Consider the following 16,545-nt stretch of genomic DNA (forward strand, 5'->3'; position numbering starts at 1 on the left):
CTTGTATTTTTCTGTTAAAATAGCAAAACAATAGGGAAGTTAGGAACATCTGAAGAGCCCTGCTTGTGCTGGTCTTGCTTGGAATATGGGCAGGGGGAGCCTCTCCTTTCTGGGCTCCCATCCCCTTCCCGGGACCCTCTTCTCTACTGCCTTCAGGCAGCCCCACCTGGTCCTTCTCTCTCCCTTTTTATCTCAGGACGTGGGCTGATCACTTTCTCTGTCTCTGACTCTGTTTCTGTCTCTGTCTGTCTCCTCTTTCCTTCCCTTCATCTTCTGTCTGTCATCTCTCTGTCTCTGTCTCAGTTTCTATTTCTCTGTTTCTGTCTCCCCTCTTCTCCCTGCCTTCCTCTTTTTGTCTTTGTTGTCTCTGTCTCTGACTTTGTCTGTCTCTGCCTCTGTCTCCTCTTTCCTTCCCTTCATCTGTCTGTCATCTCTCTGTCTCTCTCTGTCTCTGTCTCTGTCTCCTCTCTTCTTGCCTTCCTCTTCTTTTTATCTCTGTTGTCTCTGTCTCTGCCTCTGTCTCCTCTTTCCTTCCTTTCATCTGTGTCATCTCTCTGTCTCTCTCTGTCTTTGTCTCCTCTCTTCTCGCCTTCCTCTTCTTTTTATCTCTGTTGTCTCTGCCTTTCTGTCTCTGTCTCTCAGGAAGGGGTTCCTTCTCTGGACCCCAGAGGGAAGCTTTGGTCCACCAAGACCCAAGCACAGTACGAGGAAGTTCTCAGCCTGGATCTGACTTTCCCTGCCTCAAAGTCCGTAGTCACTCCTCCCCTGCCTCCTTTGTCTCTTTCTAATCTTCCTCCCTCTTTCCCTGGCTCCGTCCATCATGACTTTTCTTCTGTTGACTCTGCAGCTTCGGTCACGGCCTGTTGTCAGCTGTGGGATGGACCAGGCTTGGGGTCAAGGCAGAGGCGGGCATTGAGGCTGGGCTGCTGGGGAAGCTTAGGATGGTGAAAGATTGAGGGTCTGGGGTCTGGATGGGCAGAGGGGGCACCTGGCACTGGGTAAAGGGCTCATTCCAAGGCCTGGGGTCCAGGGACAGAGCAGGTAAGACTTGGAGTGTGGCTGTTGGATGTGGAGTCGGGAAACCTGGGTTTGGGCCTCAGCTGGTCTTCTTGCCCACGGCGGGTGGTCTTAGGAGAAGCTCTTCGAGGCTCTGGGACTCCCTTTCCTCATTTGTCAAATGCCAAGGTTGGACTAAATGAGCTCTCCACCGTTCCTGCTCAGTCTGTGAGATGTGGGACAACTTTTCTAGGCCTCGGTTCTGCCGTCTGTAAAGTGGAAGTGCTCAGAGGAGCTGGGCCCAGGGCCTCTTCATGTTCTAAGTGTAGGAGCCTCCAATGCTGCCACCTCAGCCCTGAGGAAATGGGACCCCAAGAGGAGAAACGCAGGCCGGGGAGAGTCTGCGGCAGGTGGGGGCTTGGTTGGAAGCCAAAGTTCAGCTAATCACCCAAAGTGGGATAAAAGCCTGGTGGGGGGAGCTTACAGAAGTGGTTACCCCGGCTTAGTGCTGGGGACCCGCCATGCTCCTCCAGCTCCCCCCCCCCCCGCCTGCCCTTCTCCATCCTCCCCAGGATCTGGCCCTGCCGGGGCTTCTTCAGGGACCAGGGGGGCTCGTGAAGACCCTGGGGGCCGGGGAGTAGAGAAGCTACCCAGCCAAGCTTGCCCGTCTAACCCTACTGGCGGATAAAGAGGGGAGAGAGCCAGGGCTAGGGGCCGACAGGGACTTGGAATGAGAGGGGCGCGGTGCGGTGCTAGCGGGCTCAGGAGCAGTGGGCGGCGGGGGAGATTTCCGCCCTCTGAGATGGCGCTCTGGGCATGGAGAAAGAATTCCGGCCTGGCCAGCCTGTCACTTACCAGCCAGGACCCCCCAGTGGCACATCACGGTGACGTGACAGGCCATCAGCGCTTTCCCTCCTCTGGTCTTGGCACCCTGATCCAGCGGAAACAGAGCCGCCACCCTCACCGTTGTCCTACCCGGAAAGCCCAAACACGAGCCTGAGCAAATTCCCTGTGGAGGTGGCTGGCCTAGAGGCGTTTGGGCCTCACCTCACTCCTGCCTGGTGTCGGCTGAACCTCGCAGAGCCACTGAGGCTCACGCTCTGACACAAAGCAGAGAAGGCCAGCAGAGGCCCCGGCTGTTGTCTGGGGAAGGCTGCCCTGAGCTTCCCTCTGGACGCAGGGAGCGGAGGCTGCTCTCCTCGAGGCCGTTGTGCATGCCTCCTCCTCTAGGAAGCCCTCCTGATCCTGGCTAGGATGCTGCTTTCCATCCGATTCCTCCGGTGCTTCCCGTCAGCAAATGCTTTTCACCCTTAAAATATCCGTCTTTGTCTCCTAGTTAGGACTTCTCTTTCCCTCCCAGGACCGTCATCTCCCAGAGGGGAATTTGGGGTGCCTGTTGCTGGGGAGTGCCCATATTTATTAAGTATTTAATAATATTTTATATGTTAATAACAATATATGTAATATAATATCATAATAATATTTAATAAACAGAGCTGGGGATGACTGGTGTCCTGGGAGCTGGCCGGCCAGCCTGCTGGTCAGTGTGCCTGGCCTGAGCGGCCCTCAGCTGGAAGGAGCCGCTATTTTTCGGTAGATTTCATGTGTTTTCTTCTTGATTTCAGGGCGGCCAGGACGAGGACCGGCGCCTTCTGAAGATGTTTCCGGAGGAGAAGAAAACAGTAAGTCCTTCGTGCGTGTAATCCTCTAGAGGGCGCACTTTTGTGTGGGGGCAGAGGCTGTCCTGCCGTGGGAGGCCTGGGGACTGGGAAAGAAGGCTGGCCTTGGAGTGAGAGGCCCTGGGTTCGAGTCCTCCCCTGCTCCTCCTTCCCTTTGCGCCCTGAGCCGTAAGTGCTTCAGGCTTCGGATTCTTCCTCGTAACCCAATGAGAATTAGCTCCATTTTAGAGATGGAAAGAAGTGCCTCAGGATCTTGGCTTTAGTGCTGGAAGGGGCCACAGAGGCCTTCTAATCCACCTTCCCATTTATTTGTGAGGAAAGGGAGCTGAAGCCCTGGCAGGTTAGGGTTTGCCCAGGGGCGCATGGGGGGAAAGGACAAGAGGCAGGATTCGCACTCATGTCCAAGCACTCTTGAATCTGCGACTTCAAAAGAGTCATTTCCTCTCTCCTGGCCTCATGGGTCAAGGGCGGGAGCCGAGCTTGGCGTGACCTCGGTTGAGACTCCTTCCTTGGGTGTCAGTTTTCTTCTCTGTAGAATGGGTGGCAGGACTGTAATCATGGCGGCTAGCGTTATATTCATGATCTCTCTCGGTCCTCACCAGCCCTGGGAGGCGACAACTCTTAGTGCCCCCATTTTACAGATCAGAATATTGAGGTGGAGGCAAAGGGGCTTCGTGCAGCTTGTGGGCAAGGCTTTAGAGGCAGGAAGGCCGGTGTTGCAGCGCAGGGCTCTCTGCCATGCCTCTGAGAGGCAAGCTCTCGCCAGCTCTGCATCCTTATTTGCTCACCTGTGAGCTGTAGAGTTGGGTGTTGGGGTCACGAACCCCACCAGCATTCCCAGAATGTTGCTCCCTCCCCATTGACACTGCTAAGAGCCCCCTCTTTGCTGGTCCTCCATCTCCAGATGCAGTCATTCCTTCTTAACCCCCAGAGAGCAGCTGCCGTGGGGAGTCACCCCCAGTTAGTGCCCCAGAGAGGAGAGATCTCTCTTCCACCTGCCTTGCCTTTGCCTGGCAGAGCCTGGGAGGTCTGGGTAGAAGCCCCCCACCGTCGGTTGAACCATCTATGCCGCCACCTCTAGTTGCTTTGGCTTAAAGCTTCTTTTCTCCCGTCTCTTCCTCTTGGGCTGATCTGAGCCCCCTCCTTCGAGGTCTCCTTTTGCCCTGAAAGCGAGACCCCCTTGCCCTCCGCGTGGCAATGCCAGGCTGGAAATCCACCCTTTAATTCCCTCTTTGGAGGGGGGCAGCCAGTCTTGCTAACCAGCTTTATTGCTTTCGTCAATCTAAGGAGAGGAGTGGAAGGATGGGGGAGAGCCACCCTCCCTCCCCCAGCACCCCGAGAGTGGTGTGGGGGCTGATGGAGCCTCCCCTAAATACGCCTTGGCCAGATGAGAATGCAGCCAGCCCCATCCAGGTGTGAAGCTTTAATTTACAGTGAAAATATTATGGCTCATATTTTTGTAAAAGTGATTGGTGGGAGCAGCCCAAATCCTCTCCTGGTGATGGAGAGAACAGCCTGGGATACCAAGGGGGCTGGGAGGGCTGCTTGAGGTGTTTGGGCACGAAGGAGCTCTTAATTCTTGGCAAACCAATCCATGGTCCAAAAACAGGAGCCCAGGGGCCACCACCGAGGGCTTTCTCACTTGGGGTTGGCTTCGGTCGATTCTCCAGGACAATTGCTTTTTTTGAATTATTTTGTGGTCTAGACCTGTGATTTCTTGGGTAAGGAACCCCCTTCCACTCTGATGAGGATAACAGCTAACATTTCTTTTCTTTTCAAACCCTCCCCTTCCGTCTTAGACTCAATACAAGGCATTGGTTCCAGGGCAGAAAGCAGTAAGGGTTAGGCAATTGGGGGTAAGTGACTCGTCCAGGGTCACACAGCTAGGATGTGTTTGAGGCCAAATTTGAACCCAGGACCTCCCTTCTCTAGGCCTGGCTCTCTATCTACTATCCAGACACCTACCTGCCCCATCAGCTAACATTTCTAAAGGAGCCTGATGGGTGCCAGGCACTGTGCTGAGTTCTGTAATTATCTCACTTGATCCTCAAAAGGGAGGGAAGTTGCTCTTATAATCCCCATTTTACAGATGAGGACACATGTCTCACTCTTGGTCACTCAGCTAGAAGTATCCGAGGCTGGATTTGAACTTGAGACTTCTTGACTCCAGGCCTTATGTTCTATCCATTGAGCCACCTAGCTGTCCCAAACAGAGCTGATGTGTGACCTTTATACCAGGCTTAGAGAGTTGACTGGGGCACAGAGGTGAAGTGACTTCCCCAGGGTCATGTAGACAGGATGTGTCTTGAGGCAGGACTCGAACCCAGGTCTTTTGGATTCTGAGACCCTGTTTGAGAGAGAGATCACAGCCTCACGGGTTTCATCAGTTAAAATGGGACCTTGACCAATGACTAGAGTATTTCTCGGCTTGTAAATAGAGAAGGACAACTTCATGGTAGGATAATAATTTGGGGTTTTATGGGGTTTGGGGAACCTCTAGCATGGAAGCTCCCTCCCCTGATGCAGCTGGGTAGCTCCTGTATAATTTAGAATCTCCTCAGGGTCCTAAAAGGGAGACTTTTCACCCAGGCAGTGTGTCACATCAACATGGATTCATCCAAGTACTGACTAAAAGCCTCCTGGGGCTTGCTAGATGTTGGGGATACAAAGATGGAAATTAAACAGTCCCCAACACAACATTCATCCTAACTCTATTATCCCCAAAGTAACTGATGTTTATAAAGAAGGTCAAGGCTGGAAAACCTCTTTATGTCCATTATCTTATTTATTATAATCTTACATAGTGCTACAAGTAATATCCCCATTTTATAGACTGGGAAATGGAGGCTCAGAAAGATTAAGTGACTTTTCCAGGGTCATACAGCTGATAAGAGGCCATATATTTCTTTTTTTTTTTTAAACCCTTAACTTCTGTGTATTGGCTCCTAGGTGGAAGGGTGGTAAGGGTGGGCAATGGGGGTCAAGTGACTTGCCCAGGGTCACACAGCTGGGAAGTGTCTGAGGCCAGATTTGAACCTAGGACCTCCCATCTCTAGGCCTGGCTCTCAATCCACTGAGCTACCCAGCTGCCGCAAGAGGCCATATATTTCTGACCTGGTTCAAATCCCACCTTTAAGGCTCTGACTTTCTGACAATCTGACTCAAAAATCCAGTGTCTGTATTGACTACAACATTGTGGGGAGGTAAGGGTGGGAGGGAGAAACTCAAAGAACTGCTTTGTCTTACATACTAGACCCTCATCAATAATTGATGCCTGAGTTTCACCATGAATAAATGAATTACTTTGGGGATTAGGTGGCTTCTGTATTGGGATAAAGCAAGGTAAGTACTAGGTGCTTATCAGCATTAACACTTTAGTCTAAATTTAGTCAGACCCTTCCCACGGCCAGGTGTGGGAGGAGACAGCCTGAGAGTGGGGAGGAAGAGGCAGGGGATCTGGGGGAAACCTAAAGGTGCCGAATGCCTCAGGAGGAGAGGGCGAGCCTGAAGATAAATCTTGGTGGAGGCTGGTTTCTCCGGGGCGATTTCTGACTCTAAAGTACTACAATATTTTACTCCTAATTTGAGCAGCAGAAAAGACTTAAGTGGGGGGGGGCATGAAAACTTTCAAGGAGTATTTCAGGGGCTGTCATGTGGAGGATGGAGCAGAGGTGTTCTATTGATCCCCAGAAGGCAGACCTGGGGCAGTGGGTGGAAATTGCAGGAAGACCAAATTTGGTCCAATTTAAGGGAAAACTTCCTAATATTTTGGGGTTTCTAGTTAACTAGCACAGGGAGTGAGTTCCTCATGCCTGGAGGTCTTTAAGCAGAGACTATATTATAGAGGAGGTAGGGCTCCTCTTCAGGTCTGGATGGCCCCTGAGATTTTGTAATTTTACAGTTCTGTGCCAACATGAAGCCAATGTGAGGGCTTTCTCAGAATCTGCAGACTGGAACCTCTGAGTAATGGGACCACGCAGGAATTTTCCAAGGCATGAGGTTGCCATCTGACGCCTTGTGACACTGATGATTCTAAAGGGTGACCAGCATTCTTCCATCTTTTGTGCTTTATTTCCACATTTCCTACCTTTTCCCTCTTCCTTCTTCCCCAAATCATTTTTTCCATTTAAGAAAGTTTGTTTCTTTAGCAGATAAACTAATGTAGTAAAGCCAGCCCAAAGCCAGCACTTCTCTGACTTGAAAGAATGTCAAGATTGTCAAGAGGATTATTTTGGTTTGTTCATAGAGTTTTTGAAATGAGGAACTTAACGAGGGTTAAAGATCCTGCAGGACTCCAGCAAGGCTGTGGCTCATTGTCTTGCCCATCCCAAGCCATCCCTTGGGGGAAGCTCTGGCCCATGTTCTCAATATCCCATTTATTTGGTCATTATCATTTCACAGCAGTCAGTTTTCAATTTCTTGGGGTAATTCTTCCCATTTACATTGTTGTGGCTCGAGTGTCTGTTTCCTTGCTCTGCCTCAGTTCGTGTGAATCTTTTCACAATTCATCATTTCTGATAGCACGGTCATGCGCTGTCACATTCGTGCACCATAGCTTGTATGCCCATTTCCTGGGTCTTGGGCATCCGTTTTCTTTCCAGTTATTTGAGGCTACAAAAAGCAGCACCAAATGCTCCCTGCGGCACAATGAATAGAGCACCAAGCCTGGAGTTGGGAAGCCTCATCCTCCTGGGTTCAAATCTGGCCTCAGACACTTCCTAGTGGGGTGGCCCTGGACAAGTCACTTAACCCCCATCGCCTAGCCCTTACCCCTCTTCTGTCTTAGAATTGTGTCTGAGTATTGATTCTAAGGTTGAGGATAAGAGTTATAACAAACAAACAAGCCACATACATTTAGTTACATATTCTCTCTCCTTAAGATTGTAAGCTCCTTGAGGCAGAGACTTGTTTTTAAAGCTTCAGTACTTAGCACAGTGCCTGGCACACAGTAGGTGCTTAATAAATGCTTATCGATTCATTATTCACATGAGTTAAGTCTTGAAGGGGTTCCCATCCACCGAGGTAAGGCCTTCACATGCTGGGGAAGGGGAGCAGCTCCCGAAGAAATGAGGAAGAGAATCTGGCAGAGATATTGGGTGGGTGGAAGGTGTAAAAATGCCTCCTGCAAACTAATTGGGGCCCGGAGTAAGTGTTTGACTTGCTTGATGGACACAATGGGTTGGATTTTATATATAGGTATGTAATTTACAAGACTTACAAATCTGATCGAGAAGGAAGCCGGCGCTTGTCTCTTCTAGGTCCAGGCGGGGCACTGCCTGCGTTGACTTTGCTGAAATATTTTCTTTTATCCGATGGAAGACTTCAGGTCAGGGAGGGAGACGGGGCTTCTGGGGGAAACGACAGGCATAAAACTAAAGGGAGATCATTGAGCTTTTAAAAACAGCCAATCTCATTTGTTGACTTCCTTTTTTAAACCCTCACCTTCTGTCTTGGAGCCAATTGGCTCCAAGGCAGAAGAGTGGTAAGGGTGGGCAATGGGGGTTAAGTGACTTGCCCAGAGTCACACAGCTGGGAAGTGTCTGAGGCCAGATTTGAACCCAGGACCTCCCGTCTCTAGGCCTGGCTCTCCATCCACTGAGCTACCCAGCTGCCCCCTTTTGACAGCTTGGTAGTTTCTGAGTTTCCCTGGGCGGATGGTTTAAGGCTTTAGTTCCGTCGCTTCTCTCTACTTTCCTTGTTCCCAAAATGGTTCTGGTTCTGTCTCTTTCCCTAAATTCAAGTAGCCAAACAAAACCCTCGCAGCATTTCTCTCGGTGGGCAATTGAGGTTCCTCGTGAGTCATTCCCCAACAAAGCAGGCCTTTTGGCCAGGCCCAGGCATCTCCCATTTCCTCCCGTGGAAGGAAAACCTGGGCCGGAGACAGATCTCGATTCTATTTTGGAGGCAGAGTGCGATGTGGGGGTGACTGGAACGGGCTGGGGATCCACGCGGAGGCGAGCCTGTTAGACACAGCCTTGTCACGGGTAGAGAGAATATATTAAAAGTGATTAAAGCTGCCAGCAGCTGCCGCATAATAAAAGGGGAGGGAGGAGACGGAGAAGAAGAAACAAAACCCATTTTTGCCCGCCTGGTCAAGGATGGGAATCTTCTCTCTCCACGGGTCATTATGGCCCTTTGGGCTCCCCCTTAGGACAATCTCGGGAGATACTATCTTATTTTTTCATCATGATTCCAAACAATTATATATCATTCTAAGGTTTCCTAACCTAGTTAGGTGCCTTTATTATTCCCATTTTACAGATGAGTAAAGTGAAGGTGAAGGAGCCGAAGTCTCTTGTGTAGGATCGCAGAGCTAGTAAATGTTTGAGACGGGATTCAATCTCAGGTCTTCTGATTCCAAGTCCTGCCCTTTAGCCGCTGTGGACAGGACCAGCAGGGCTTTGGCCACACTGGTACGAAGCAGGGCTTTCTTCCCTTGCCTCCAGCTCCTGTGCTGATGGACATTCCAGGTGAGGCAACCTCACCCCTGGGGTCTTTACGTCAGGTCCCGTCACCCCCGGCCCTTAGCCTTTCAAGCCCAAGCACGAGCTCTCCTAGAGCATCTGCCCCCGGGGTCCGCCTGCCCTCTGTGGCGCCCCCCCCCCCATCTGAACTGGCCAGGCACCAGCATCCCTGTTTCACTGCGATGGTATCAGGGTGGAGCCATTTAGAGGACTTAAGGAGAACCAGGGAGAAGCACAGAGTGAGGGCAGAGAATGTGGGGTCAAATTCTGGTCCAGCTGCTTTCTACCCCTCTGACCTGAGCAAGTCACTCTAACTCACTGGGCTTGCCTCAGTTTCCCCATTTATAAAACGAGGCAGTGGGATGAGACGATCTCATTGGACGACTTTGCAGATGTCCAACAATCATTTTCTCAGGAATGCAAAGAGCGGGGAGAGGATTCCTAGTCAGGGAGAGTCTCGTTCTGACCCCCTGAAGGGACTCTAAGCCCCCTCCTCACTTTAAATCCTGCAGCCTCCCCAGAGCAAGTAAAATCCTCCATTCCGAGGGAGCTCCCTGGGCAGGGACGGGCTCCTTTGTATCCCCAGAGCTCTGTGCAGTCCAGCATCCAGTAGGTGCTTGAGAAATAGTTGCTATTTGATGGATAGACTCCAGGCAAAATCATCATTATTTCCTATTGCCCTTAACGAGCCTTATCTTGTGTCTTAGAATCAATATCGAGCATCAGTTCCAAGGCAGAAGTGCAGGAAGGACTAGGCAACTGGGGTTAAGTGACTTACCCAGGGTCACACAGCTAGGAGTTGTCTGAGGTGAGATTTGAACCCAGGACTTCCCCTTTGCAAGCCTGACTTTCCTCCACTGAGCCCCTGCCCAGCTTCCTGAGACTCCCTTTGCTTGGAACCTCTTAAGCCCTTGTTGCCCTCAGGCCTCATCTCTAGCTCTGCTAGTGCGTGCACGTACGGGGGCGCCGCAGTCTTGGGGAGGCTTTAAGGGGTGGTCTCTGTGGCCCTGGGGCAGAGCGCCCCATTGCCAGCCTCCGTGCCAGGACGCCAGGGTTAGGCTTCCTTCCTAGACCTCCACGGGCCGCATCAGGTTTGCCAGTGAATGCGGGGGCGGCTCTTTAGAAGGGCGAGCCCTTGGGGGCAGGGACGGAAGCCCCCCTGCTTCCCGGGCGGAGCCTTTCTTTCTTCCCTTGGGCAAAGGGGCCTGGGGGGCGGCCCCGGGGGGTTCCCCGAAAAGCCCTTCTGGGAGGACCCTCTTCGCGGCTGGAAACGTCTCGTTTCCGGACCTGATTTTGAGGATGCTCTCGCGGGGCTTCCAAGTGAGATTCCGCTTTCGTCCGCCGTGGGGGGGCCTCGGCGGAAGGGGGCTGGGCTGGAGCTTGCCTTGTCTCGCGCTACCTCCGCCTGGGGAGCCCGACTTCCGCGCTATAGAGAGAAGGAGCCGCGCGAGGAGCCCCGAAGCGCCCCGGAGCTTGGGCTCTGGGAACGAACGAGTCCGGGCAGGTTTGCTTTTACTCTCCGCGTGGCCGAACCTGGGCAGGCTCTGCCAAAGGACAGCCAGCTGGGCTCCGGACGGCCCAGAAGGAGGAGGTCGTCTTGGGGAAAGTGTGACGGTCCCTCCGTCCCCCCAGTGTGTTCCTTAAGCCAAGGCCGGCCCTCTCTCCAGCTCCCGACTTCCTCCAGTGGCGATGGAGCGCCGCGTGGCGTCCAGCGCGCCCGGCTCGTGGCAGCATCACTGGGAGAATCCTGACCAGGCTGGGGAGGGGGAGGCCGGGAGGGAGGCCAGAAAGGCAGGAAGGCCAGGACTGGCCGTAGGATGGAGAGAGGGGAGCCCAGGAGGACCCTTCGCTGGCGGGCTCAGATGCTGCTGCCGGGGGAGGTTTGGGGTAGAGAGAAGAAGTTCCATTTCGGAGATAATGAGTTTGAGAAGGTTCCGGGACATCAGGTAGGATGGCAAACTGGATGGGCCAAATCTAGGTACTCTGCAGGCATTAAGAGAAAGAAAGGGGGAGGCAGCTGGGTAGCTCAGTGGTTGGAGAGCCAGGCTTAGAGATGGGAGGTCCTGGGTTCCAATCTGGCCTCAGACACTTCCCTGCTTTGTGACCCTGGACAAGTCACTTAACCCCCATGGCCTAGCCCTTACTGCTCTTCTGCCTTGGAGCCAATACACAGGATTGACTCCAAGATGGAAGGTAAGGGTTTAAAAAAAAAAAAAGAGAAGGGAAGGAAAGCCTTCAGCCCATTGGTGAACCTCCTTAGGGACCGTGGATAAGAATCGTCCAGGTTGGGGTCAGCTAAGAGACTCAGGGGATTTAGAGCCAGGTCTGGAGATGGACGGTCCTGGGTTCAAATTTGGCCCCAGACACTGCCCAGCTGTGTGACCCTAGACAGGTCACTTCACCCCCATTGCTTAGTCCTGACTGCTCTTAGAATTGATTCTAAGGGAGAAGGTGAGCATTAAAAAAAAAAAAAAAAAAAAAAAAAAAAGAAGCACCTGGGTCCGAACCTGGAGCAGCCACATAGATAAGGTCTTATTGAAGCTTCCGTCTGCAGAGCAAAGGTCTGAACGGAAAACAAAACTGAAGGCAGAATTAGCATCATGATTCCTAATTTAGAAAGTGACTTTTCTATAAACCATAGTGTAGAGGCTGACTTCCATTATCTGACAGAATGCAAGCTGCTGCGTCTTGTGCTCCGGCCCCAGCCCAGAGGAGGTCCTCAGCTAATGTTTGTCCGGTGCCCGACTGACCGGTGAGACAGGACCGCTCCCACTTTGTGCATGGGGGAACCGGACCGCAGGCAAGTGGCTTCTCAGCTAATTCACCAGTGGTGGGCCCGGCCTCCCGCTGGACACCGAAGGGAACCCACGGCAAGCCCTGCCCTGCCCTCGCTCCGGCCCAGCATTTCCTCCCTCCTCCGGTGCCCATTTCATTGGGAGGACACACAGGAAAGGGTTAATCCTAGCCTGCCCTAGCCGAGCCGTCTTCTCCCATCCTCGATTTCTCGTTAGGCCAAACACGTCATTGAAATGTTTAAGAAGATTATTAAACTGATCCACCGCAAGGGCTGCTCAGAGCATCTCCCCAAGCCAGCCACGTGATGCTGCAGGCAGCCCAGAATGGCGCAGGGAGGAGCAGTGAGTCAGCTTTTCTTCCTTTTGAGAGCTGACGGCCGGCTCCCAAAGGATGTCTGGATCTAATTAAGAAACCCTCAGCAAACGCTGGTCTGATTCTGTCAGGCCCTCCCTCTGTCTCTGTCTGTCTGTCTGTCTAACTGTCTATCTGTCTTTGTCTCTGTCTGTCTCTCTCTCTGTTTCTGTCTCTCTTTCTCTCTCTCAGTCTCTCTCTCTCTCTCTCTTCCAATGACTCCCTCTCATCTCTAGAATAAAAGGGAATCTTCTCTGCCTTTCCGGCAGTTGGATGATAAGCAGCAGTGCGCAGCGTGTGCCAGACCCAGGGCTAAATCGTGGGGATTCCAAGAGAGTCCCTGCCCTCTGGGAGCTTAGGTGGAACTGGGGAGACGCGTAAAAAAAGACTGAACAAGGGGGTGGGGGCTCAGGATCTGCTGAAATGCAGAGGATCAGATCACAGCTGGGTGGGGAACTTTCCAGCTTGGATCCAGCCGCCTCTCCTTTCCCCATTAACTCTTCTTCCAGCGCTCTGTGTTCCTGCCAAAATGGCTAATTTGCTGTTATGTGTACAGAACACTCCATCTCCATCTCCATCTCCCTTTGCCTCGACCTCCCTCCTCGACTTTGCCTGGTTTCCTTCAAAACTGAGCTCAGAGGCCACATCCTCTAGGAAGGCTAATCCCTCTCCAGCATCTGCTCATCGGTTCTCCCCAAGAGATTACTCTTTCTCTCTCTTCTGTAACTTTTCTGTCTAGCTGGGCCCTCTCACTTCAGCCACCCGAGGCCATCACAACAACAAACCCTTATTTTCTGTCCTAGTAACAACTCTCAAGTCAGAAGGGCAAGGCCTAAGCAAACAGAGTCGAGTGACTTACCTAGGGTCTTACAGTGAGGAGTATCTGAGGCTAGATTGGAACCCAGGTCCTCCTGACTCCAGACGTGGTGCTTTTATCCACTACAGTGTCACCTAGCTGCCCAGCTGACCCCATTGGGGTCATAAAAGCTCAGACTTAACATCTAGACTAGGGGTTCCCAAACTTTTTTGCCTACCACCCCCTTTTCAGAAAAATTATTACTTAGCCCCCTGGAAATTAATTTTTAAAAATTTTAATAGCAATTAATAGGAAAGATAAATGCACCTGTGGCCATCACCGCTATCCTGGATCTCTGCAGCACCCACCAGGGGGCGGTGGTGCCCACTTTGGGAATCACTGCTCTAGAGGGACCAGAATGGTCATCAGCTTCCACCATCTCATTTTATAGTTGAGTAAATGGCCAGCTTATCCTGGTGGCTTCTCTGTCCCCGAATCATTGCCAGTTGTTGGATTGGTAAAACTGACCATCTATCCAGGACTGGCTGGCCAACCTCGTCCAGGGGTGCACTTCCCCTTCACTGCGGATGGAAACTGGGCTGCTCTTAGGAGCGTGTGGGCCAAGGCATCCTGTTGAGGATTCTGGGAAAGTTATTAAGATCAAAAAGGATTTATGCAAAATGGGCCAAGACTTTATCAGGGAAGCAGAACCTGCCATAGTCCAAGGAGACCGAGTGTGCTTGAGTAAGTTATAGGGAATGACTTGCTTTTTCTCACCCACCGTCTCTTTTTCTTTTCAGTTTCTTTTCTGAAAATGAAAGCTTTTAGCCTCTGCCCTCAGCCTCGCTTTCCTTGTTTTACTGTAATGTAGATGCTCTTTCCCCACCTTTTTCTCAAGTTTTTGCTGGTTTCTCATCAGTGGGGGGGTAAAGAAACCAAAACTGCCCTCTTTTTCTCCCCCACCTCTCTACACAGGGTTCTCCCCCCTTTTCAAGGTTCCTTCTGACTCTCAAATTCAGTCTTTTGCTCTTGTGACTTTGAAATTTTGGAAAATCTTACACCCTTCTTTTCTGCTGCTCACAGGGTGGTTCATAGGGAACATACTTTACACATTTGAGTTGATAACATTATTAATATATTATTGGGCGGTGGGGTAGTGTGGGGAATAGAGTGCATGGCCTTGGGTCAGGAAGACCCAAGCTCAAAAGTGACTTTAGACATTTCCTTGCAGTGACCTTGACCAAGTCACTTAACTTTGTCTCAGTTTCCTCATCTGTAAAATGAGCTGGAGGCAGAAATGGCAAGCCCCTTTAGTCTCTGCCAAGAAAACCCCAGATGAGGTCACAAAGAATTGGACAAGCCTGGAAGACTCGACAACAAATATATTATTCAAAGAGGCAGCGAGCCTCCGGCTGGGTGATATTTGACCAATCTCTAGTTCTGTAGAAGGTGCCAGCCTGCCCTATCCATGAAATCACAAGTCTAGACCTTCCCCTCTTCTTTCATGCCTCCATCTGTGCCCCTCCATTAGACTGTAAGCTCCCTGAGAGCAGGAATTGCCTTTCTTTTATTAATTGTATTCCTAGAGCTTAGCCAATGCCTGGCACACAGTAGGCTCTTAATAAATGTTTATTGTATTGGCATCCCTCTTAATGAGATGCAAACCCATCCTTTGGGGGGGGGGTGGTGGTGGGGAATATCCCACTGTAGAGAATTAGAGACCTCCTCCTTTCTTTTCCTCTTGTCCAGACCCATTTGGGTCCATCCCCTATACCTCACGTGCCTCGCCAGGTGACTAACCCTAAAGGGCAGAGCCAGGACCTACTTTTATTTCACAAGCTGGTGAAAGAAGGGAAAGGCCCCAGTTCCTTTTTTCTTTCCCATGTTGAAATGTAGAAGTACAGAATGGCTGGAAGAAAGAGGGTGAGGGGGGCGGTTGAGCCGTTTTCTCTGTCAGCCTTCCTGTCACTATGGGCAAGAAGGGGAGCCTTCCTCTTGGCCCCGAGTCACACATGGCCAGAAGCTGTCCCCAGAGCTCTCATACAGTCAAGTCGAACCAGGACTGGCCACTCTGAACCTGCTTCATGGGATGGTCTCTCAGGACCTACAAGTGAGGGCCAGGCACTGCTAGATGCTGGGAATGGAAAGACGGACGTTGGCCTCCCTGCCTCCAGTCTTTCCCCTATGCTCCCCATCCTCTAGTTTTCCAATCCATCCTCCACTCTTGCTGCCCAAGAGATTTTCTTTGTTTTTTTTTTTTATTTCCATATGATTCGTTTTTGTACGTGAATAATCTTATAAAACAGAAACCCCCAGAGCTACCTCCAAATACACAAGTGATAAATGATTTCATCTGCATTCCTCCTCCCGCAGTTCTTTCTCTGGAGGTGGAGAGCATTCTGTGCTCCGAGTCCCTCAGAATTGTCTGGACCATCATATTGCTTTTAGCAGCAAAGGCAATCACAGTTGATCATCGCACAGTGTTGCTGTTAATGATCTGGTTCTGTTTATTTCGCTTTGCATCAGTTGATGTGGGTCTTTCCATTTCTTATAGAAATCAGGCAGTTCTTCATTCCACCCAGCCCAATAGTATTCCATCACCATCAGATACCACAATTTGTTCAGCCATTCCCCACTGGAGGGACATCCTTTTTGTTTCCAGTTCTTTGCCACCACCAAAAGATCAGCTAAACATTGTGGAACAAACAGGTCCTGTCCTATTTTTAAAAATCTCTGGGATACAGACCAAAGGAGTGGCATTACTGGATCAAAGGGAATGCATTGTTTTATAGCCCTTTGGGCATAATTCCAAATTGCCCTACAAAATAACAGATCAGTTCACAACTCCACCAGCAATGCATTAGTGTCCCAATTTTGCCACATCCCCTCCAGCATTTATCATTTTCCTTTACTCCAAAGTGATTTTCTTAAAGAGCACATTGCTCTCCTATTCAGTTAACTCTAGTGGCTCCCTATTACCTCTAGATTCAAATACTATTTCATCTTTACCTCCTCCTTTTAAAGTATCTATTTTTTTGTATTTTTTTTGCATACCCAATTAGTAGTATGTTATTATATGTGTGTAATTTATAAGAAAATGGACAAGGTACAGTTAGGTGGCTCAGTGGTCAGAGAGCCAGGTCTAGAGATGGGAGGTCCTGGGTTCAAATCTGGATATATGATTCTGGGTAAGTCACTTAACTCCCATTGCTTAGCCTTTATAGCTCTTCTGCCTTGGAACCAATACACAGTACAGATTCTAAGCCAGAAGGGTTTTTTAAAAAATAGGTAAATGGACACACATTGGTGTATGTTTGTGCAAAAATGTTTTTCTGAGAAAAATGAGTGGAAACTCCTTGTTCAGAGAAGGGGAAAAACTAGAGCAAAATTATCCATGGAAGGAAAGGATGGATGTGGGAACTTGGTTGGGGGTGGTGGGAGAACTGCTTCCCTGTTGTCTCTG

At 50.7% G+C, this 16,545-nt stretch overlaps 1 protein-coding gene across 1 annotated transcript in view; it reads left to right on the plus strand.

The window, feature by feature from the left end:
- Positions 1 to 2,625: 2,625 nt before the first annotated feature.
- Positions 2,626 to 16,545, plus strand: part of SNX10 (sorting nexin 10) — a 33,467-nt gene continuing 19,547 nt past the window's right edge. Inside the window, exon 1 of the mRNA XM_044677404.1 lies at positions 2,626 to 2,678. Within this exon, the coding sequence (XP_044533339.1) occupies positions 2,655 to 2,678 (24 nt within the window). The 5' untranslated portion in view covers positions 2,626 to 2,654. The remainder of the gene's footprint in view (positions 2,679 to 16,545) is intronic.

Source organism: Gracilinanus agilis, chromosome 5 (genome assembly GCF_016433145.1).
Source record: "Gracilinanus agilis isolate LMUSP501 chromosome 5, AgileGrace, whole genome shotgun sequence".
In the NCBI taxonomy this organism is placed as follows: Eukaryota; Metazoa; Chordata; class Mammalia; order Didelphimorphia; family Didelphidae; genus Gracilinanus; species Gracilinanus agilis.